This window comes from Carettochelys insculpta, chromosome 1, assembly GCF_033958435.1.
Source record: "Carettochelys insculpta isolate YL-2023 chromosome 1, ASM3395843v1, whole genome shotgun sequence".
Lineage (NCBI taxonomy): Eukaryota > Metazoa > Chordata > Testudines > Carettochelyidae > Carettochelys > Carettochelys insculpta.
In genome coordinates, this window is record NC_134137.1 from 245,602,723 (window position 1) to 245,627,848 (window position 25,126).

Consider the following 25,126-nt stretch of genomic DNA (forward strand, 5'->3'; position numbering starts at 1 on the left):
TTAGTTGTGCCTCCAGTGCAGGAACTGGGCTAGACAACCTCTGAAAGTCCCTTCTAATCCTATGATGCTATGAAAATGTCAGGAAAGTGAGCAGTCAGCCACTGTCATTGTGAATTTATTTCCAGCTTGTTTCCTTTAATGCCTTTGCTTTCTAAGGTAACCAGCCATGATGCATTAAGCAGGGAACCATGAGATCAGAGCTGGGAATAGGGAATTGTTTGAAAACTAGGGAATTAGAGAAACAACTGACAAGGACCAAGAATGATTGTCCATGTCTAAAACCGTATCTACATTTACATAAAATGATCCTCCTACTTAAACACCCCCCACCCACCAAAAAAAAAAGTCCCTTGCTGACATCTGTACAAGATGTACTGATGAGGATTTTCCTTTGAAGGCAACCTGGAACAGTTAGTTTTAAAAACCACCTCTGTGAACTTCGCCATTTGCAGAGCTGTAGGCTTCACTTGTTTTGTGCAAGACAAAGCTGTAGTTTTGGGAAGTGGAATGGAAAGGTTCCATATTAGGACAGCAGGTATTGATGACGATGCTCAGAGAAATACAGAGGTTGCTTTTTAATTCCCACTTCCCCACAAGTTCTGCAGCAAGAAACCCTCTGTGTGCGTGCGTGCATGCATGCGCGCGCGCACACACACACACACACACACATGTATGGATGCAGGTGCACACATCTAAAAGGCAAGGGAAGATGGCCATTGTGGATTTACTGAGGGGCATGGGGAGTATGAAAACTCCTCAAAGAAAACAGCTTCAAAAGCCCGTGAGCAGTGGGGCTTGTGGATATAGCAGATATTGCTGCTGACTCACCTGCTGTCCTGGAGATGAAGTTTGAAAAGCCGAGAGAGTAAATTGAAATGCTGGATAGTGAAGGGACTACAGCAGCAAACCCCATAAAGAATGGTATTGCCTCCACCTAGGTGTTTCTCAGTATCAGATAGTCGTATATCATATCAGGCTGTATCCGTAGGCTATGATAAAATCAAGGTACATGCATTGTTTACCTTCTTATGGGCATGTCCACCAAGCAAATGAAGGTGTTGACTGCAGTGTGTATAGACATATCTGCACCAACTCTTTTAATCTAGCTAGCCTGGGTAACAATAGTCGAACAGAATTACAAATTATGAGATGGAAGATTTGTGATTACTGTAAGTCTGCTATACTGGGGGAATCGTGGTAGCCTGTCAATTAGAAAATCTGTAACTCAGTTTACTTTTCTCATCAGATGTCAGCATGAATGAGCTTGCTTTTTTTTTTTTTTTTTTTTTTTTTTTTTTGAAAAAATACTGTATGTACCAAGTGGTACTCAAGGTTGCTATGCCAGATCAAGCCTGAGGATCCATGTCCATTATCTTACCTCTAGTCATGGTCTGTGCTTGACAGCTTGGAGTAGAGCCAGATCCCAATTACCTGATATATTTATGTGGCCCTGATGTGGGTGGATGTTTTGCAGAACCTTGTGGTTGTGAGGATAACATTCAAGACGTGGACAGAGTCTAAGCCGAGGCCACGTTGTCTTTCTGAGCCTGCAAATAGGCAGTCAGAAACCATGCTGCTTAGTGTGAAATCTCCTTCCTGTCCTGTGGCTGTTCTTCTTTAAAGAGCCTTACCTCCAAAGCATAAAGACGGCTCTTTAAATGTTACTATTGACTTTTTCGTTAGTGAACATTTTAGAGATGAAATGGGGAAGTGTGAGAAATTGGGAGTTGCTGTGGAGAGGAAGAAAGGAGGAGTGCCACCCAGACCAAAGAGGGAAAGCAATGGGAAAAAAGAGGATTGGGATGAAAGTGGAAAATAAAGCAGAAAAAGTGATAGCCCTAAAGAGGAGCATATCTTTTCCCAGGGAGTGGTGTTGAAATTAATAACTTACCAAGCAAATAACTGAAAGTTTTACTTAGTCCATATCTACCTTTGATCACTGTGCAAACCTCCCATTGACACCAGTGGCATGTTGGTTTAAGAGTGGTATATAGTCATAAATGTAGGGCCCTGGCCATTAGACTTCATTATAAATGTAGCTCCATCATTTCAGTGGAATGAGTTTGACACTCCGAGCTTAAAGCAGAGGTCCTCAACTTGGGAAGTGTGCACACCTGTGTGTGCGTGCACAGAACCTATTCCCCGAGGGGAGCATGATAAGCCTTAGTGAGAAAAGAGGAACCAAAGCCTATTGCAGATGTGTCACAATATTTGCCACCCTTGCTTTGGCATTGCCCTCAGAGCTGAGGTGGCCAGAAAGCAGTGACTGCTGGCTGACTGCCCAGCTCTGGAAGTAGCACTGCGGTTAGAAGCGGCACAGAAGTAAGGATGGCATGATGTGTGTGGAGGAGAGGCGCAAACTACTGATGATACAAAGAAATTCGAGAACCACTGGCTCAAAGGAAGAGGGAAATTCCCCTATAATATGCCCTTGGCCACTTGTTCAATGTTTGACTGTTGTGTGTGTGTTTTTTTTCTTTTAAAGTATTCATAATTGTACATACATTCCAGAACTACGATCTCTAACACCTTCAAAATTTCTTCCAGCAAGTGTTTGCATCTCCAAGCAAACATCCTATGGACAGCAAAGGAGAGGAATCAAAGATCAGCTACCCTAACATATTCTTCATGATAGATAACTTTGAAGAGGTGGGTCTGTCATGAAAGCAGAGCATTCTCCTCAGTTTTGTCCTATAATTTCGCTTTTGTACTGTTTGTCCAACTTGATAGAGTCCCACCACTATAGCACTGTCCTGAACCACAAGGCAACAGTTCAGTCTTTAGGGAGCCCCTGACTATGATCCAGCCAGCTGAGCAAAGCTGTGATTCTTTTCCAGAAACACTGATCTCATGTGACATGCTACAGAGGTTCCCAGGCTTGTGAGGCACCTCACCGTCATCTGTCCCTCGTATTGAGGCGGCTTTGTCTGTGTCTGCTGTGAACCAGCTCCCTGAATCCACCAGTCTCTGGAACATGGGCACCGCCTGGCAGGCCTCTGCAGGCCTTCCTCCTTTTGTGGAGTTTCATGAAAGGCACATGCCAAACCCTGAGCACACTCCAGGTGTTGCCTGGAGCGTCCAGCCCCTCGTGCACTGAACACTGCTGTTCCCAAAGGAAGAACGCTCCAAACCCGCTTGTAGAATTCAGCTCCCAGTCAGCACTTGGCGCAGTACCTTGGCACTAAGCTATATTTGCAATGGAAACAAGTTTATTATCAAAGACCAGAAATTCAGAACATAGTGAGCAAAGATAATACAAACAAATGGATACATATCAAACAGTCGTAACATGCCTTGTACAGACTAACATGATGTTCTCCTCTCTAATGCAATTTCTTTCATCCAAAGTCCTCTTCAGAATGGACTGAGACCCTGTACCCATGAATTCAAACATGCTCTCTGTTTACTTTTTAGGTGCAGAATGAAAGGATATCTTTTCTTTCTAGTTGTACCCCAGAGATCACTATCTTTGGTCATAGACAGGATAATCATCCAGGATTTTGTTTTTTTTTCCTGTGTGCTCCTTTCCTGTTGAGCTTGACTCCATATGTAAATAGACATCTGTTGTATTTAACAGTGCTTAATTTACATTACAACAGAGAGATGCACATTTCTTACTTCCTGTCTAGAGGAAAATTAGTTTTTCATCTGTGCTGGTGGCTGATCTCTTGATACAGACTTTACAGACAAACTTTGAGTATATAGACATAACTCCTTATATAGTGTCTATACATATATTTCTGACAACATTAATAACTAGTATGACACTAGCTTTCGTTTGAGACCTCACATTACAGTCCTTGGCAAACCAGACTGCGCGCCTGGAAAGTCATGAGATTTGTGTAACTCTTCCATAGTCCTGTGCTGCTGGCATTAAGAGATTCCTGGGTCAGACCTGAACATCCCAAATGTTCTGGGTATTTGAAACACAGAATCTGAATTTTTCAAGTTTCCCCATCATTAGGCTGAAGTAAAACCCTGGATCCTGAGTAACTCAAACTTTCTCTAAAGTATCTAATCATTACAGTTTTTCCTTTTTGTGTTTTGTTTTTTGCATGCAATGGCAGGTGTTCAGTGACATGACAGTGGGGGAAGGAGAGATGGTCTGTGTGGAGCTAGTGGCCAGTGACAAAAGCAACACCTTCCAAGGAGTGATCTTCCAAGGATCTATCCGTTATGAAGCACTCAAGAAGGTCTATGACAACAGGGTAAGACATATTTCCACCCAGAGAACTTTTTTTGCAGCAATGACGGTAGGTAAATTTCCTTGGTGTTTTATGTATACTGTTGATGCTGCCAAACCTTATCTTCTCAAGCTACTTCCACTGAATGTCTGCTAGTCTTCATGGATTTGAAAGTTACCAGAAAGGGCTGTATGAAATCCATTAGTTTTGGTTCACATAAGCACAGTATGTGAAGAGTTAGGCAGGAGTTGCAAGTCCTGATGCTTGCCTGAGAATTACAATTGGTAGGAAACCAAGAAATCTAAGTGAACCTTGTGTGAAACTAGAGAAGCTTGCGAGTTCTGTAATGAAATTGATATTTTACCATCCCACTTTTTTTTTTTTTTTTTTTGTATGATCCTCTTCTTTCCAGAGTGGTCCTGGGTGCACTCTTAGCTTTTTTTATACTTGTTGGTTTTAACCTTGAACTGTTGGGTCTTGGTACTTACCTCTTGAGTGCATTCTGTGTCCCCACATGCTTTGAAAGAGCTTTTGTAATTTTCTTAGCAACTAAATTATTTTGCTATGGGAATGTGAAATATTATCAAATGCCTTATAATTCACATACAGTGTAGAATTCCAGACAGTATGAAAACCATCAATAGAACCTCGCAGAGAGCTCAGCAGCAAAGGCTACTCTGACAAACGTGCTAAGAGGTTGATGTGAAATTAGGAGGTTTGCCTCCCTCTACCATGAGCTCGAGCTAGCTGTAGAAGACATTGGCTGTGCTTTGTTTTGGAAATGTAAGTAGGAACATACACATCTGTGGCAAGTGAGAGCAAATTCCAGCTCTCAGATCCCAAAGCCTGATTCTGTGTGTAGCAATAGATGCATCAGTTCAGGGCAGGCTGTGCTTTGTCTATATTGACTCTGTAAGACATTCTGTTCTCCCCCACGTCTGTAAACAGATGGTCTGAATAATTTTATCTCCAAGAAAAATTGGTTTTGCTCCTGTACTAACATAATTTCAGGAGACCGTGAGCCTGCTGCTCTAGCCCTCCTACACCTCAGGCCATGCGAGTTCAGAGTTTTGTACAGTCAGAAGGTATGTCCCCTGACTGTACAGAAGACACAGTAAAGTAGAAGACCTATAGTGGAAAGTCAAAATATGGTGTAGCTAATACATAGGAGCAGTATTCAGGAACATTCCTTAGCTAATGAAGCATATGTTTGATTTTTGCTGCTGTTTCACATTGTTTTGTTAGCTGAAATAGACTACTTAGATCAGTTAAGTACTCAAACAGGAGAGGGGAAATTCTAATTTGAACTTCAATCCATTCTAATTTTTTTGCTACAAGGTAAGGAAATGGAAGAAAATTTGACTATTTTTGAAAGCTGCTTGGTTATTTGGCCATATTACTTCCTACTGTAACTCTGATGTGACTTGGTTTTCCATCAGTAATAAAACTGACCTCTTATCTTTCACTGCTGAGAACTTTGAAACACATAAAACTTTGATAATAAATCCCCCTTTATTTCAACTGGCTTATCTTTGACCATTTTGGGACCTATCCCTTTTTCAGATCTGTTCTCTCTGTTAAATGGGAATTGATCTATGATCTCTGATATGTTTGATAACAGGTTAGCATTTGTGACAGACTGTTTTTTTGAGGTATGTTCTGTATTTGGTCTAGTAGGCTCTATTCCTGCTAAGCAATGTTGCTAATCATATAGGACATTGGACTGAGAACCAGAGGACCTAGGCTCTATTCCCAGCTTTGCCATTGATCCACTCTGAGCCTGGTTGCCTCAGTTTTCCCATCCCCTGCTTTAAGAACTACTGATGAGCAATGCTGTACAAGTGTTCATTACCTACTGTATTTGTCATTTTGATTTTAGACCAGCATTTTAAAAGTGCACCCACATCCTGATTCACACAACTATGGGGCCTTAATGTTTTTCATTGGTGCACTTGTGTGGTACTTAAATGCCTTCTGACTGGCACCTGGACAAACATTATATAGAATTATGCTTTAACATAATGACATGCTTCTTTCCTTTTCTGTGATTGAAGGTGAGCGTTGCAGCTAAGATGGCTCAAAGGATGTCCTTTGGCTTTTATAAGTACAGCAACATGGAGTTCGTACGGATGAAGGGGCCCCAAGGTAAAGGACATGCAGAGATGGCAGTGAGTCGAGTTTCAACTGGTGACACTTCTCCATATGGGACAGAGGAAGATTCAAACCCAGGTTCCCCTATGCATGAGAGGGTAAGTAGTACATGGAAGTATTAGATGAATGAATAAACATTAATGCATATTGCTTCAGAAACCTTCATGTTGGCTCATGTTGTGATTAGTAACGATGCTGCATGTTATGTACAGCCAATAGGTTGATTGTTTTCTTTGCCCATTGTTCTTGACCAGATAGTGGATATAGAAAGTCCTCAGACCTCTGTGTAATTTTTGGAGGGATGTTTCAGTGAAGCAGTAGTCAGAGAGGTGAAAGTCAAACCGAGCTCCCATCTGCTTTGTGCAGAAATCAAAAGCTTCCACTGCAGTTCCCATAACCGATGGAGTATCTTTCCCAAAACGTGTTGTAGTAATGTAAAGTATTATGTGCACTACTACTAAATCTAGTCAGACACAGCACAATGAGGGGGCACTTTTGCCACAAATGAAAGTTTTAGTCTGGGACCTGCATATTATTAAGACAAAGACTAGGCCCCTAATCAGCAAAGCATTTAAGTACCTGCTTAATCTTAAGCATGAAACTAGTTCAGTTGACTTAAGTAGGATTTCATTTGGAGAAAGATACTATTTTGTGTGAGAAAAGAAGATCACAGTCTGGCCATAATTCAGTTCTAAGCAATTTCAACTAAGCTGTTTTGCCTGGCTGGTAGGGATGATGCCACACTGTGTTAGAACTATCTTTTAAATTTAGCCATGTCCTAGCCTAGTTGGTAACTGTTGTATTTTCCTGTACACAATGACTAATGGATGGAATGCTCAACCCAGAGAGCCCTGGGAAATAATAACTACAAGCCACTTTATTCTGTAGGACTCAGCAGTGTGCTCTGCCCTTGTTTCCTCAAGGTGTCTGTTTCATAGATAAAGGGGAAAAAGGACAGCTGTGCTCACCTAACTTCCTGCATGAGACAAGCAACCTCATTTGGTCAAGGAGAGCCGAACAGGACTTATTCAAAATGCATCTATGATGCTCCTTTGCTTAGTCACTGTCTGACAAGACCTTTCCATCACTGTGGCTTGCCAAAGGGCCAAGGAGAGCTGCCACCACAGCAGTCTCCATGCTTAGGTGGTCTGCAGAGTGAAAGATCTCCTTAACCATACCTGGTGTCTCAGACCCTAGAGTAGAGTTCATTTCCCTGCATTACAGCTTTGATAAGCCAAGCCTGGAGGGAGTTTTCTGGTCTTCGCATGTCTCAAGATTTCTAGTTTTCTTACTTGATGGTTGCTTGTGTCTTAGCGGTACCCCACTGGTAATGGTTTTAATTATGCATTGTTTACTATTTTTCCATATATGTGTTGCATCTATTGTGTACAAAAGAAAGAAAATGCTTTCTCTAAGGCACTTAGAGATTAAATACAAAAACAGGAGGATCAGATGGGTATTAAAAAATTTGAATTTTTCATATTAATGAAATGATGTGGCAGGATTCTGCAGTGCACTATGAACCCGGCAGACTTTGCTGTCATCCTTAATCATATGCCACATAACTCCTTTTATATCCAGGGACAGATGTGAACAATGTAAGACTGCATCCTACAAGCAGCAGCAAAATTGTTAACTGTGGAAAAGATGAGATGGTGATTTCTGAGGCAGAAAAGTAGTTAACCATTTGTTTGCTTGAAAGAAAACCCATTGAAGCAATACTAGCTGCAGCACTCAACCAAGGCAGTGAACATGTTCTTGAGCTGGTCAGTCCTAGTACTGGTTTAGCCCAAGAAATTGTATATTCAAGTAAAGGATTGGTCTACTTTTCCCATCCTCTGGCTTTGCTCCACTCTAGTCAGCTGTCTCCATGCAACTGTCATCACTTAGCCTAACAAAATCATTACTGCTCCTTTCCCCACATTGTCTCATCTGCCATAATGACATTCTGACCTCGTTTTCACATCAGCGTCCTGGTCTAAGTAATTGCTTCCTGTCTGTGCCTCACTGAGAGTGAGCATTCTAAAGGATCCTACATGGTATCCTAAAGGCAAGGAAAGTCATCTCATGACTTCCAAGGCAAGGTGCACGTGCCACTCATATGACAGTACCAGTGGGGCCAATAGACTCTTTGGGACCCTGGTCAAGGTGGAGGATGTGGAGCTGCTCTGTGCTCCCAGAGAGGATGGGACCTCAGGCAGAAGAGGCAGGGCTGGGGCTAGCTTCCCCACACCAACCTCAGCATCACCCGGAGAGCACAGCACCTAACCCAGGCAGCTCTGAGTGCTACCCTGAGTGAGCGTTGTAGGGCTCCAGCAGCAATTTAAAGGGCCCAAGGTCCCAACCACCATCAGTGCCACAGTAGCAGCAGTGGTGGTTCAGAGCCCCAGGCCATTTTGAATCCATGTAACCCAGGGCAGTTGCTTACCCCAGCCCATCCCCACCCAATCAGCCAGCCTGGCCAACTTCAGTCATTTGTTTTCTTATCCATTTTGGCTAATTTTTTAACTGTAAGTTTCTTATTTTTGTTACCCAAATCCGTTTATCAATCTTTTTTTTTTTTTTTTTTTCCTCCTCATTTCATTTCCTATGAAGGAGGTACTCAACGGACAGCCCTGAAGAATGAATTCCTCCTCTTTTACTCACAGCACAAATAGCAGTGCTGCCAGATACTCAGCCAAACCACCACCTCGACAAACACTTCTACGGATACAGGGACTTCCAGTCACCACAGTTCATTTGCTGAGAGAACCAGCCAGAAAGTACCAGCTGTGCTGGTGTTTTTTGCAACACATACACTTGTCTTCCACAAGGCTACTAGAGACAAACAAATAAAACAGAGTTCAAACAGGAATTGATTCAGGGAAGCTTCCAGGCCTGTACTGTGCAGGAGGTCAGACTAGATAGATCACAGCGGTCTCTTCTGTCCTATGAATCTATGAACTCATTGCATAGAAGCAGAAGTCATCATCAAATAAAACTTTCTGCCTCCCAAAATTCTTCTGTTTCCCTTTCAGGTCACTTCATTCAGCACACCACCAACTCCAGAGCGCAACAACCGGCCATCCTTTTTCTCCCCATCCCTCAAGAGAAAAGTGCCCCGGAATCGGATTGCTGAGATGAAAAAATCCCACTCAGCAAACGATAGCGAGGAATTCTTTCGAGACGACGACGATGTAGGTGAGGGAGGTTACACCAGAGAACCGAGTGGCCTAACTTAGGCTGCAGAACTCTGGAAAGGGATCAAATCAGATTTTTTGAGGGGGCCTAAAAGAGAGATGCACCTAACCCCAGTGAAAGTGTAATACACAAGCACTGAATTTTACTGGGTACCTAAATCCTTTCGAAAGCTTTTGAAAATGTAAGTCCTATTATTCCTACATGCTTGCAATAATATCCTCCTTTATCTGGTGAAAAATTATGAGAAGAGTGTCTTTCATATCAGATGCAATTTCCATGGTGATACTGTACAGTAAACCTATTGGCACATCTTGTGAATACTTTGTGTAATAAAGGCCTGATCCAAAGCCGATTGAAGCAAGTGGAAAGGCTCCCATTAACTTCAGTGGGATTTGGATCAGATTTCTGAGGGCACAGATTAAGAAGTTTGATACGGCTAATGAATTGCATTTATGCATGTAATGATTTGCCAATTCATACAGAATGTAGCAGTTTTTTTTTCTCTCCAATTCCAATTAAAATTAGGCTTGGTTATTTAATAGCAAGAGAAACCAACAAGATTAATATTGAGCCCCATTCAAAAGATGTAAGTAAATACAATCACATTATTTTCCAACTCATAATTTTATAATGATGAAAGCTCAGTGAGGAGAAAGTCAGAACTTTTTTTCATATTCAAAAATGTATTCAATAGGAAAGCCAACAAAATTAGGTCTTATAACAATATGTAAATACAAAGGGGTATTTCCCAAATAACCAAATGTAAATAGAAACGATCAGCCATTGTTGTTCTATGTTAGAAAAATTTCAAATAAATTCGACCAGATTATTCAACAAGAAACCATGCAGAATTAAACCCCAGTTAGTTCATTGGTAAATACATGCAAATGCATTAATTTATTGATCAGAATTTCAAATGAAAATGCAAAATTTAGAAAGAACATTCCATTCAAAATTGTGAAAAAAACTCCAGGAGTTGATTTTCATTTAATTTTGGGAAGTGTTCATTCACAGACACCACTTCCCTCACTTTTTCCCTTAATTTTACTATTTAAAAAATTACCACTTCTTGATAATCCTAGAAAATATATTCAGAAATATATTCAACATATAAAACTAGGCAAAGTTTAGAGCAAGAACTGAGGCTTCAGTCCTGTACCTTGTAGTATGTAGCAAAAACCGCTGTGACTGTACATGGTGTGATAGCCTCTGGGACTAATCCAATGGAATTTATTTGCTATAATGTGCATTATACTGTCACTGGGACTGGACTTATAGGCTGTGTCTATGATAGCAAGTCCTTTTGGAAAATTAGGCCCTCTTCCAAAAGAACAAGCAGAGTGTCCACACACACAAAGCTCTTTCTAATTCCTTTCAAAAGTATGCAGTGCTTCTTCCAGAGGCCCTCTTCTTCTCACAAATGAGGAAGAGTGCCTTTTTCTGAGAGATTTTTTCAGAAAAAAGCACGTATAAATGCTCTGGTGGCCCTTTGCTCAAAAGAGTGGTCCTCGTGGTGCTGGATTTTTCGATCCCTGGACCATTCTTTCAAAAGAGCAGGCGTTGTGTAGACGGTCTCCTTGGAAAGAGTGGATTGCTCTTTTGAACTGCTTTTTTGTGTGTGGACGCACTCTTCCAAAAGATCTTCTGGAAGATCACCTTTGGAAAGATCACTGTGGTGTAGACATGGTCGTAGTCTTCAAAGCCAAATCATGATGGTCTATTCTGATCTCCTGCACATTGTAGACCATAGAACTTCACTTGCCTACTCTTGCAATAGGCCTATAACCACAGGATGAATTACTGAGGACCTCAAGTCTTGGTTTAAAGATTTCCAATTACAAAAAATGCATTATTTACCCTAGTTCCAATAGGCAATGACCTGTGCACCATGTTGCAGCGGAAGGTGTTGGGGGAACCCACCCTACGGCCTTTGCAATTCTGACTTTGGAAAAAAATTTTTCCTAACTATAGGGTTATTGGTTTGATGTTGAGTATGTGGATGAGACCCACCAGCCAGATATCTGGGAACGAATGCCTTCCAGCAATTCATAGTAGTTCCTCATACAATTTCCCATTTCTGGCTATTGGAAATATTTGCTAATAACAGTCATGGATGGGCCATACATTATTGTAGGCAACCTCATCAGACCATCCCCTCTATAAATTTATGAAGCTTGGTCTTGAAACAAGTTAGGTTTTTTCCCCACTTCTCCCCTGGAAGGCTGTTGCAGAACTATGGTCCTGTAATAGTTAAAAGCCTGCCTTTTATTTCAAGCCTATTCTTGCTGCTGATCAGTTTATATCCATGGTAGTACCAGACTTTGACAGTAAATCCCAATGACAAAAATTCTCACTACTTAAATTAATTTTTTCCTTGTCTGAGTTTGTGCACTCTTTCTTTTGTGCCCTAGGAAAATTATGGATTGCTTATCATTATAATAAATCCTCTTATTTTCAGTGCCTTTTTTCTTAAAGGGTGCTTGTTCCCCACCTGTCCCCCAGCCCATCCCATGGCTGGGGCTGCTGAGGTGCCAGTACTGAGTACTGGCAAGTACCAGCACAGGAAAAAGCACTGCTTATTTTAATTTCAAAAGCTACTGACCTCAAATTTATCACTGGCTCTAACATTTGAAAATAGATAAGTAATGTATATTAACCGGCTTTGTGAACTTCAAAAACCCAAGAATCCAAACGTTATTTGCCTAGGAAGTTGTTGAACTTCAGAAGTGCAGCACTGAATTTACAAACCAGGAGGCAGGAGGATTAAGCCACCTTGGGACCCTTGGGGCTACTTTGGGAGAATGTAGAAACCCTCAGTATTACTTAGCATTGGAGGCTTGTCTTAAGTTGTGGTAGCCTCTCTGCATTGCCCTCAGCATGGCCTGGAATATGTTCACTACTGCAAGCTGCCCTTGGTGTGCCCCCGTGCTTATGGCTTTTGTCCACCACACTTTTTCCTGGGTAATCCTGTCCCAGGCAGACCTTGTGGGACCCAGTTATGATGTTTGTAGCCTTTTTACCAGAAGTAAAGGGACCAAATCAGGGGTGAGGCTATTGTCTCAGGATTCTTAAAGATTCCTCTAAGAATCCCTACTTTTTCCTCTCCCTCAGTTTGCAGATGGGATAATTTGCTTCTGTTTATCTTAGGGAGACTTCTGGTATTTCTCCTCCTCTCCCCCCCCCCCCCGCCTTTCTGGAGATTGTATTCAATTAGCTATGGGGCTAAGTTTTTAGTAGTGCCTAAATCATATTTGAAAATGAGTTGGCCACATAAGTCACTTTCAGACTTTTTAAAATTTTACCCAAAGTCGAACTGAATTGGTCACCTCCTCACTGAATTGTTGATAATACTCTTTTGACCCTGCAATGCTCTCAGACAAGGAGTAGATTTCTCTACCATTAAGACCTTTTTAGTTCTGACTTAGATTTCAGCTTTGAGCACAGCTGGGGTTTCATATCCCAAGTTTTTGTTTATTCCAACCTCTACTTCTAATTATCTTCCTTCCTTAATAAGCCCCGTTGCTCCTTTAGAGAGTCTATTTTTGGCTGTGTAGAATGATGATGTAAAGAAAGCTGGGGGGAACCAAACTGTGGTCCATGGAACACTTGATGTAGGTGTGAACTGAGCTGGCTCAACACATGGTGCTTCTCCTCCTGGTTTCCGGGTATTGCTTTTAGTTGACAACTAAAAACACATTAATTTCCTAGTATTGCTTTTCCATATAAGCAATATTTGTAAAGAGATATTTTGCGATCAAGAACACCTCTGTATGCAACGTGCTATAAAAGCCTACCATGGTGGTGGACCACAATGAGATAACAGCTTACTAATCCCCCCAACCTGTGGAGTCACCATTAATTCAAGTGCTATTTGTTAAGTGCTAATTGGTACATGCTTTGCAAGGTCCTGCATTCAACTGCTGTTAATGAACCCTGCTTGATGAAGGTGTCTCAGTGCCCTGCATGGAATTTGGTTCTAGATGATGATTTACAACACCACTACACTTCTGCCCGGATTATGAGGGGTTCTTTTCAAGATGAAATTGATATCTGACTCTTCCTGGGACAGGATGGATATAAAGCACGATTATGTTAAGGGTATTGTTGTCTACCTTGACAGATCTGCATAATGCTTCGAATCTAAGGTCACGGTCCTTATCTGGAACAGGACGGTCTCTGGTTGGCTCCTGGCTGAAGTTAAACAGAACAGATGAAAACTTTCTACTCTATGCATATTTAACCTATGTCACTTTGCCACTGCATCGAATTTTAACAGGTGAAACCATTCAGATCTTTCCATAAATTCTAAAAATGGTCTAGGTCCCAGGTGACACATATCTGTGAGTTAGCTAGTGTCTTAGCATCACACTTCCTATAAAACTATCAAATTGATATTTTGGTTTTTCCCTATGTTTCCTGTCAGTTGTATATTGCCAGTTTAGTTCACCCATGTCTCAGCTGTGGCACTGGCTTTCTATAGTGGGTTTACAAAGCCTCCGTATATTTTGCTTTTGACAATCTATGTAGAACTCCTGAACAATCCCTTCACATTGCATCATTTTCATTGCATTTTTTAATAGGCTTGTGTAAATTGATATTCATGGTGATCTATATACACCAAAATAAAGATTTGATATCCACCTTACTCCAGTCTTTCTGCTAAAGACAGCAATATTGCTGATGGGCTGAGGGAAAACAGCTGGAAGGATCTGTGTTAGTGCCATCAACTGAGGAAGCATACTCACCTTTCTGTGATAAGGCTGTCAATCTAGAGTTCCCATACAATCCTATGCTGCTTCCGGATGCTGAGAAAGCAGCAGGGATCAAGAGTTCTTATTTCAGTCAGTCTGGAAGCTGCGATGCATCTCGTGATGCAAACCTAGCTCTGCGTCTTTCAGCTCCAGCTTGGAGCATTGTAGTGCCCTGTCCATGAAGGTGCCTTTTAAGACCACTTAGCAAGTTGATAGTGCAAAATTTACATAACTAAGTTTCATGCTATTATACAACTGTGTTCCCTAGTCTACATTGGCTCAAAGATATTTTCCTGGTGAAATTTAAGGAGCTGGTTTTGATCCGAGAAGTTATTTATTACTTGAGTGTCCTGTACCTTCGAATCCATTTCTGTCTTCATGCCCCAGTCTAGCAGTCGAGATCATGTGAGACATGTCAGTTGATGGAGGTTTGTGTGAGGGCAGTGCTTTCACTTTATGAAGTCGCTTTTTGCATTAATCCAGTAAAACTCCACATTTTTGCAATCCAGGGAACATTATAAATATGTATTTATCAGCAAGATAAACAGAACAGAATTTGGGTGCATTTCTCAATGGCAGCAAAGGCTTGTTTTGTTACAGTAATTTCTTAGTGATGGGTTCCCACAAGTTCCCTTGGAAGACTCTCTTCTACTGTCTCACAATGTCATCTGAAAGGATCCCCATACAACTACACCTTTGCTGTCAAAGGATCCCATACCACTATAAAAGCCATGCATTAGAATAGTAGTCATCTCTCTCACCTGACTTCTGTTTACCGCCACACTGTGAGTATGCAGAACAAGAAATTGTGTATTCGATGGTATATGATGTGATAGTTCCACTTGTTAATTCCCTTCTGAAAACAGTTTGACTAACATGCAATCCGTGATGGTCACTGATGCCTTTTACTTGTTGAACATTTAGTACTCTTGCCAGATATTCTCAGTATTGACAGTAACTGGTCTTGCCTTGTCTGTTTAGATATTCTGGAAGTGCGGCAGAAACCAATTCTGATGACATAGCAGAGCGCTGGGCACTGCCTTGGGATTTTGCTGCCAAGTGCCTATCCACGATGGTTTTCTGTGACAATGCTACCATCTAGTGTCAGGAACATAAACCTACACAGAAAAAAGGGAAGTCTAAGAATACCAGCCTATCAAAGTGCCTCTCTTCCTTCCTCTGCTGTCGCACACCGTCTGCACTCACTAGTAATACATCTCTTTATAGCGTTCTGATTAGAGGACTTTCAAAAACAAAAACAGAAGGGGCTGTGTTTAAAAACAAAATCAATGCTTTATGAACAATTTTACTGTTTACTTTATAACCGAGAAACCAAGAACATGTACAGAATGTGTTGAACTTTGTATTCTTTGAGAGAAACAACTTTAGGATTTCACAATGATGTACCAATGAACTTAGTTCATAGACACTTATCTATGCCCTCCTTGTTACAATGGCTTTGTTTGCATGTGTTTTGGGATGTGAGAGACAATAGAATAGTTTACTTAGTGAGAAGGGGTATAACGAAAGAGATGCAACAAAGATGTCTTGCTGTTGTGGTGTGTCCAAATAAGGATGGAGCTAAAATGATGCTTTCAGTGTTGAATGTTATGTTGGTGTGTCATTCCTGAATTCCTAAGACAGCTTTATTCTGTGATGGCAGTTTACCCCTCTACCAAAGAACAGTGAAGACTTCATGCTCTCAAATGGTCTAAGGGAAAACGCTGCTCTAGAAAATCTGTAGTCCCATTCCAACGCTCCCTGTTGGGTTTACTCTTAAATGCCATATCAAGTCTTAATGTATAGAAAAGTGGGAAGGCATAACTAGACTCCAATATATCTAAAGATATATTTTATCATCCTACATTTGCAGCACTGCACTGTAACAGGAGTCCTCCTCCTGGAAGATTTTGACCGACTCAGCTGTTTCTCTAGATTCTGTTTGTTAGTTTTTGTGATTCACTGTGACCAGGCACAAAGGGTTTTCTTTACAGGGAAGCTTCTTTGAAAAGTAACCGAAATTACCTTATTGGAGGCTTACAGTTGGGTTCTGGGTATTTACAAATAATGCATGTTTTATGAAGTAGCAGTCCCATAAACTTCTCTGGGAATCTAAAAGTTAAACTGATAAATATTCTGCAACTAGCTTTCAGTTAACAATTCTGCTAGGGGACTCAGTTCACTTTCTTAACCCTCCTGAGCCAATGCAGTAACCAACAGAAGGAAAAAAGTAATGGAATGACACTAAAGAGCGCAAAAGAGATGCTAAAATATCCATCGGAAAGTGATCAGCTGAGAGAGCAGATGCCATTCTTAAGTTACTTTTGAAGGCTTGTCTACCCACATAAAACAAGTCCTCGGAATATAAGCACCCAATGCTCCATATTGGCACTGCAGTTACCAACCTGGCATGTGCTTAAAGCCTAAAACTTTGTTTTTCTTATTGACTTTTTCCTAAAGGGCTTTGTTGTTCTATGTGACATCAGGCAACTTTCACTAAGACTTTCAGCTTCATTTCTGCCCACAAGATATAGAAATAGCTCCACTAAAAGGCGGCCTGTATCTTTATTGCTCACTCAGCATGATGGGCTATTTAGTAAGAAGTACTTGTCTGTTTATGGTTACACTTTAAACAAATTAGAATGCACATTATTGGAGCCTACTACTGGAAGAAGTCAACCTTAAGGCAAAGTGATGGCTTTTCTAACACTAGCAACCTGAAAACACTACAAGAGATTGTAGGCCAATTTCCTGTTCACTTTTAAGGAAAATTATTAGAGTTTACAGTAATTCATGAACTAGTAGAGTTTATTTTATTGGTTGGCACTAACATCACTACAGATTGGAGGCTGTCTTGTTCCTCCAGTCCATGGGTCAAGAATTAAATCACTTTCCAAAAGGGACCCACCTTCAGACCTTGTCTTGAGCCTCTGAAAATGAAAGTACTGAAGAGGGGCATACTGGCTGCCTAAGCAAATCAATGCAGTTTTCCTCTAACTGTTCACTGCTGTGTGGCGAGAAAAGAGAGAATGTTTATACTTCTGAAGTAGCTGGTACATTTGGATCAGAGGATCTGAGATAAGTAAATATTATGAATTGGAAAACTTACCCAATTGGAAATACGTCTTAGGGATCTGAGTTCCATTCCGTCTCCAGCCATGTTCCCCTCCGAGGCTGACATCACTATGCTAGCATTAAATAGCCTAAATTCTCATGAGCCGCAGACCCAAATGGATCATATTGTGTATATTTTCAGGAGGAATGGGAAACATGGAATGAGGAAGATAAGGCCAATATACAGCAGTACAAATTCTATAGCCTTATGCAAGACATACTAGACCTGAGTTTTGCTACTGTGTAGTTTTTAAAGGGCTGCTAAGTCCTAAAAAGTCAGCCATTCATTTTGGTATATTTTATACCATGTGAACATACCCTGCCACAGGCACTATGAATAGAGAATCACCTTTTTGACTCACAGAAATGGACTATAAATGCACCTGCTTGAACAGCCACCAGAAATACAAATCACTGTGAATAGAATGGCATTAATGCTCTGAGGAAGCAGCTGGGTGTACCGGACTCTAAACTCAGCCTTCTGAAGTACAGCTGTTCTAGTCAGATGTTTTCTGCTGTCAAGTGAAAAGTTCAGATATTTTTTTCATGAACCCTAATGTTCCATGGTATGAGGATTTGGTGGTGAGGGGAGTAAGTTAAACTCTTAGGATCAAAACCGACAGTCCTCACAGTGAAGTGTGGGGGAAGTTGGCCCAGCTGGACCTTTAGCATGTTAGTGCACAGTGCTACATAGGAGAATATTGGGTTGGAGCCCTTCATCTTTTTGTTTAGTATTTTCCCACCCTGTAGCTGCAAAGCATTAAATCAATGGCTCTGAGGCACCACTGGAATGGAAAGACTCGCACAGAATGCACTGAAGTGTTGTTGAGCTCCATAAATATGTCATGGGGCCTACACTGAGTGAACAGGGTTTCGTTTGCCCAGATACGGTGCTGACTATCGAAGCAACAAGAATTTTAATTATGGATTCTGACGCTTGACAACTAGAATGGAAGTTTAGTGTGAGGAAGGCTTGTGGTTAACGTGAGCATGGAAAGCTTCACTGCTCAGGTACATCTGCTTATTCACGGCAGATGCCTTTTTCCACCATCTGCGGTGAGCTGAAATTTTCCAGACTGGTCATCCTCGGGGGGGGGGAAATATATAGACCGAAGTCAAATGCAAGCATAAGAAACCTGTTTAGGTTGTAAGGCTTAATAAGAACTGATTACACCTTAAAATGGTAACATTTAAAGACATTCTCTGTCATCAATTATATTGTATTAGCAGGGCGGGCCATGCCTTAAAGACTGCACTGTATGTAAAATTCCATTTAAAGTCTTTGCAATTTCTTCCAGCCATCACAGGATGTCTTCTGACTGTCCAACCTCTTGCATATGTCGCGTCATTGAAATGTATGCGCTTGAGCAGTCTTGGTTCATTGGGACTTTGAATGTAGGTTCTCATTCCTTCTCTTTTGTTCACTCAAGCTTGAGCAAAACTTGACTGAGACAAAGCCACCTGACCCAGCTTGGGTTCAGACCCATACGTTGGCTCATCTTGCTTATTATACATAGCAAACCAGGCTTTGAAACAAAAATAGGGGAGCCTCAAAGTTTTTAAAATGTGTAGGGGCCAGTATTGTGCTGCTATCCCTGGCCCTCCATTCGCAGAAAGGATGTGATGGGCTTTTCTAAAAAGAGAGAGAGAAATTTAGCCTGATTTGCACGGGGGGAGAACTACATTTCCAAAATATGGCCTTGTAACAGCATTCAGTTCTGAAAACTGCTAAGGCCACAACAAGATTGGGGCAGCTACAACCTTATATTCACACATGCAAGTGTTGACATTGCTTACAGCCAGTCCTTGTAATATTTTGCTTTCCAGCTGAGTTTGTCACCTAATTTTTCAAGTCTAAACTCTTCCTGATAAGCATTTTTGAATGTTTTGCTTACATCTATTTTTAAGTCCCAGCAATAGTCTACGGGACACAGACGTTCTTAAGTTCATAGCACAAAAGTACTTGTGAGAATTCTGGTGCTATGGGGACAGCCACCAGAAAGGGCAAGTTTAACAGTACTTGGCAGGGCTGACCTATTTCCTGTAAACCCACCTCATATACATTAGCAGATGCTCTCCATGGCCTCCACAGGGTTGTGACCCAAAAACATTGGAAATTGGATTCTCTGCAATCACAGTCCACAGTTATCTGGGACTGCCCCACCTTGTATTATTAAATAGAAAGTGTGTGTGTGTGTTGAAAGTAAGTAGACTAGAACCCACTTAGAGAAATGGTTAAATGAGTAGGTTGCCTGTACACCAAACCTTCAATGGAAACAACCCCAGTATTTTATGTCAGAATGTAACTGTACAGATGCTTGGTCTTAATGATAGACTGTAAGCAGGTTACAATGTTCAACATTCTCTATGTACATATATAAATACATTCTCAGACTAATTTTAACCAACTAACACTTGTATTTTTTTTCTTTTGCCTCAGTGATCATCAGCACTGAGTGACAGATGATCAACTGAAAATCATGCTGGCACTGTAGCTGAGCACCTTGAACAAAGCAGTGAGAATAACTTTTTTGCACCAAAAATAAGACTAGCGTTACTTTTTGCAACATGAAGAAAATGTTGAACCCTGCAGCCAGTAAACAAAGACCTCTTAAATGACCATAGTTTGTTAATAGTATTTTCTTTGTACTGTATTGTACCCTATAATGGTTAAGGGTAGTATGAATTTATATTTCCAGAACATAAGTCTTTATATTGCACAGCAAGTTAGAAATTGGTCAGGATAATAATGTGAAGCATATATGAAGGGCCACTAAATAGGCAATTATCTGAAGATGAGTATCCCATTTACTGTTCCCTTTCATTTGACCTTAAATAAAAGAGATTCATTTTATGTGACTGACTGGTTCCTTGTGTGATCACTTTACGTTGGAGGGGAGAGGAGGAGAAGGGAGGGGGAAATGCAACAAAAAGGTTTTTCCATATTTTCAATTAAATACAGCAGTAAAAAAAATATATAGTATCTTTCAGAATTGTGTTTTCCTTGTAATTCTGTGGTGTAATGGCTACAGAACTCATTTTATCTATTGGAAAGGGTAAATAGAATGTAATACCAAGACTAGCTGAAATGTTTTCTTTCCTGACAAATTCAGGTACTTGAAAAGACACCACATTGTACATCTTTATTCAAATTAAATTACTTCTCGGTTGCTTATTGAACTGAGTCCATGTTAAACAAAACAAGAAAACCTCTTCCCTTTATACCACGCATCACATGGGACCATTGGGTCCCCACCAAAGTCATATTACGCTGCAGACAGCCTAACAAGTGGAGTCTTATAAGAAATTTACAGTCACTAACTCAACTGTTTCTTTTCTAGATTTATTATTTGTATCTTGGGGGAAGGCGTCATATGAAATACTGTAGTTTCAAATTATGAGGTAGGATTAGCTGCTTATAAAAAGCTATTGAGCACTGGATATGTAATTTGACACTGGCAACCAGTAGCATCAGTGGGCTGAAGTGACCTCTGAATTACACTAAAAGAAGGAGCATTGTTAAAACATCACAATAATTCTTGTGAAGCAAAGATGCCCTGTCTTGGAAAAAAAAAATTGGTCACCGTAAATCAGTCGCTTTCACGTGGGCAAAAGAGCACACAGACTGTTAAGATTTCCAAAGGGGTCTGGACCTGTAAAATAGTGCCCACAGTGGGCTCCAGAGCCAAGCAGTTATCTGGCCAGGTCTTTTCATTACAGATCTGTTCCACTTATGTTTTGAATGATTTATCAGTTTCTTGCCTGCTCCTCATAGTTTGAGTCCCTTGAATTATCTTTGCTTTCAGTGCTGCAGAGTTGCAACTCACTCTATGGCATCAGTGTGTGTTTCAGGAGAAATGTAAATTATTTTGTTCACAGCTGGTTACACTGGCCTGGTAAATACCCCAACCTGGCAGCTGCAGTGGATTTCCTGTTGTAGATGCTCATAGTATATGAAAGTAAAAACTGATGTGACTGCAAGTGGTCCGAGGCTTACTCAGTGTACTTGGGAAGTGTTTCCTCCTTGGGTACATTTCTGAGGTAAAAGTTAGTACTAAGCAATGAGCTACTTTATGATTGATTCATCTAGTCATCTGGGAACACTTGAAAGAGATGGGAAGATATCAAGGGTGGGGGGCAGATCTGAGATGAGAGCTCTCTTCAGTCCTGCTTTACATTGGGGTTGTAGAGAAGGACTTAAGGAAAGGCCTTAAGCTGTGGGGGGACAACTGTTTATGAAACACACAATCAATCAACAAAGGGTCCTGTGGCACCTTATAGACTAACAGAAAAGTTTTGAGCATGAGCTTTCGTGATCACAGACTCACTTAATCAAGTATGTGTTGTTGAACATGCTCCTTGTGTGGATGAGGACTATTTGCACTAATAACAAGCAAGGGAACTTTCAAAGATGCATTGTTCCTTGTTCCACTGTTCATGCCTCCTCAACCGCACTCGTTGGAAGGTTTGAAGAGAGACAGATGATGAGTAGGAAGATTCTGGGCCTGATTCTCCTCTTAACTGTGCTCATCAGTACGCCTGTGGCCCCACTAGCTGTTCATTTCAAAATGAGCAGGAGAGCAACTAGACAGAAATTGCTTGTTTCGACATCAATTTTGAAATTAAAAGGCATTCATTTCAAAATTGTTATTCCACTCCTGTGTTGGGAATAACGCCTCCTTTCGATGGTAATTTCAAAATGAAATGGGTGTAGCTGCTCCCTGGGTCCCATTTTGACATGAAAAGTCCTCCACAGAGCCAGCCCCTCCCACCAGCGGCCAGGGCGCTATGGCTGTCAGCTATGGGGGCCTTAAAGCTGCAGGGACACAGAAACCCCATGCAGGAAGCTGAGAGTTTGCTGGCAGATGTAGGAGCATGAGGTGGCCAGACGATGCTCCCTAGCACCACCCCCCCCCCGCCCAGAAAACAACACCCCTCCATGGCTGGAGGGATGGCTAGCAGCCAAAACCCCCAGGATCCCTGTGGAGCCAAGGGTGCCAGGTGGCCAGGCTCTGGGCAGCCCCCAAAGAGAAGCTGGGGGGGCGGGGTGGGTGGGCTCTGGCTGGAAGCTGAAGTCCAGGACCTGCTGGCTGTCTGTGGGGAGGAGGACATCCTGCTCAGGATGGAGGGGTGGAAGAGAAATGCGGACACCTTTGCCTGCCTCACCAGCAACCCTGCCTCAAGGGGCCACCCCCTCTGGACCCCTGACCAGGTCCATTCCAAAGTCAAGGAGCTGCAGCAGGGAGATGCCCAGGCAAGGGACTCAGCCTGGCAGTCAGGGGCAGCGCTGGTCATCTGCCCCTACTTCAGGGAGCTCCACCAGCTGCTGGGACCCAGGGAGGCTGCACCACCCAAGGAGACCCTGGACAGGGTGAAGCCAGAAGACCAGGGCAAGGAGCCACAGCCAGGACCCTTGATGGCACCCGCTACTGCAGGCCCCGAAGTAGCTGCTGGCACCAGGGACAGTGACAGTGGGAGCAAGGGATTGCTGTGCATGGCCGAGCCCTCCGAGGGCCCTAGCCGAGCTGCCTCCACCTGGGCCTCCTCTGAACCATCCAAGGAACCCTCAGGTAGGACCAGGCATAAGGTGCCCTGGTCATGCGGGGCAGGGGGGCACGGTCCCCGACACAGCCAGGGATGGCCGTCATCACTGCCGGCAGGAGGGGGGAGGCCTACATGGGGCCATGGGCTGTTGAGGGGGAGCTGGGGCTGCCACTCCAACGGCCCCACGTTGACCGACCCCACAGAGGATGGTCCACCCCAGCGCCCCTCACCACAAGCAGGGTGGGATGGCAGTGGGCACCGACAGGGCACCACCCTCTCTCCTTATGTCTTCACAGCCTCGACATCTGCCAGCCACCCCAGCCCCCTGGACATGCCCGGGAGCCTTGCAGCAGCAGAGGAGGGTGAGGGGGCGACTCCTCCCTGGACCAGGTGCCGTGGTAGGAGGAGTGGCACAGCTGAGCAGATGATCTGGCAGCAGCCCTCACAGCTGCGTGGCGGGAGCAGCACCGCTTGCTGAGGGAATGGGTCTCCATGGAGTCAGCGGCCTGGGACCAGATGGCCGGGTATTTTGACACGCTGGCCCAGCTGCCCACCCCACGGCTGGCCTTTCCCACAGCCCCTGCCTCCCTAGTCCCCTCCTCTGTCACGGCCCCCACCTGCCGCAGCCTCCCCCTCTTCCCCATCACTCCCCTCTGCCTCAGCTCTCCCCTCCTCCCCAGCCCTACCTGCCCTTGCAGCTCTGCTCCCAGCCGACATGACCCTGGCTGAGTAGCAAGAGCTGGCATGCCGGCTGTGGCTGGGCAATCCCTGCCTGTCTGTGGCTCCCCTCTATCCTCCTCCCCGCAAGTCCGAGTGCCTAGGTACCCCGGTCTGGCCCTACCTCCCCATTCCACCTGCCCCATCCTGGCCCTGCCGTGGTTCCCGGACCCAGGGCAGTTGTGGTTCCAGGGGCCGTTGTGGCTCCCGACCAGCCACTCCAAAGGAGGATTGAGGCCCCCCTGCCTCCCCATATATATAGTTCACCGCCGTCCCCCCAGTAAATAGTCACATGTTCTTTTTTTTCCAAAAATAGCAGTTGAATTTATTTAACGGTGATGTGGGGCCGCCGAGGGTTGTGCTGGTGGGGCAGGAGTGAGGATGGGGGTGGGGGGGGTTGCATGGAGTCAGCTGGGTCAGGTCATGGGGGCCCTGGGCAAAGGCCTCCTGGAAGGCCTCCCACACGCGTACCCCATCCCAGTGCACTTGGCAACACGGGACTGCACCTGGCTGCTCATAGTGCAGCATGGCTTCGGCTGCACAGTGTGCCACAAAGAGCTCCTGCTTGCTCTCCACGAGGTTGTGGAGTGCACAGCAGCTGCCCATGACTGGGGGCACGTTGGGCAGGCCTACCTCCAAGTGCATCTGGAGGCACCTGAAACGCGCCTTCAGAAGGCCGAATGCCTGCTCCACGGTGTCCCTGGCCTGGTTGAGGCAGAGATTGAAGATATCCTGGTTCTCACTGATGTGTCCCATGTAGGGGCGCATTAGCCAGGCCTGGAGTGGGTAGGCAGCATCGGTGATGAGGCACGGGGGCAGGGTCATGTCCCCCACCGGCAGCTCCTGTGGGGGGATGAAGGTGCTCTCTGCCACCCTGTGGCCAGGCCATGAGTTCTGCAGGACACGGGCATCATGGGCCCTGCCTGGCCAGCCCACACAGATGTCCATGAAACGTCCTTGGGCATCCATGGGGGCTTGGAGGATGACGGAGTGGTAGCCCTTTCGGTTGATGTGCCATCCCCATCTGTGGGGTGGGGCCCGGATGGCGATGTGGGTGCTGTCCAATGCACCGACGCAGGTGGGGAATCCCAGCTTTGGAGGTCAGCCATGGTAGTGTCCACATCTCCAAGGTGGATCAGGTGGCACAGCAGGATCCTGTTGATGGCGGCGATAACCTGTAGGGGCAGAGGGCACAGGCACCTGTGAGCATATAGGGGACCCCTCCCTGGGGCCCTGCTCCCTGGGACCCCCCTCTCCAGGACCCCGCCGTGGGTGTTGGCCCCAGGTGCCTTGCCTCAAGGAGGATGACCCCGATGGTAGCCTTCCCCACCCCGAATTGGTGGCTGACTGAGCGGTTGCTGTCCGGGGTGGCCAGCTTCCACAGAGTGATGGCTACTTATTTCTCCAGGGGGAGCGCAGGCCACAGGCGGGTTCCTGCTGGGAAAGTGCTGGTGCCAGCCAATGGCACAGCTCCATGAACGTGGC

At 43.7% G+C, this 25,126-nt stretch overlaps 1 protein-coding gene across 3 annotated transcripts in view; it reads left to right on the top strand.

Annotated features, from left to right (window-relative positions):
* KIAA0930 (KIAA0930 ortholog) overlaps window positions 1-20,228 on the top strand; it is a 132,559-nt gene extending 112,331 nt beyond the window's left edge. The window contains exons 5-11 of one of the 3 annotated variants that reach the window (XR_012646665.1): window positions 2,548-2,649; window positions 4,068-4,208; window positions 6,239-6,433; window positions 9,353-9,515; window positions 13,636-13,791; window positions 15,248-15,474; window positions 19,821-20,228. Coding sequence is in view for 2 of the 3 variants with exons in the window: in XM_075003487.1 (XP_074859588.1) it covers window positions 2,548-2,649; window positions 4,068-4,208; window positions 6,239-6,433; window positions 9,353-9,515; window positions 13,636-13,791; window positions 15,248-15,288 (798 nt within the window). In the remaining variant the exon portion in view is untranslated. Of the gene's footprint in view, window positions 1-2,547; window positions 2,650-4,067; window positions 4,209-6,238; window positions 6,434-9,352; window positions 9,516-13,635; window positions 13,792-15,247 lie in introns of all 3 variants that reach the window. The other 2 variants (XM_075003487.1, XM_075003500.1) reach the window with 2 other exon arrangements.
* Window positions 20,229-25,126: the final 4,898 nt, after the last annotated feature.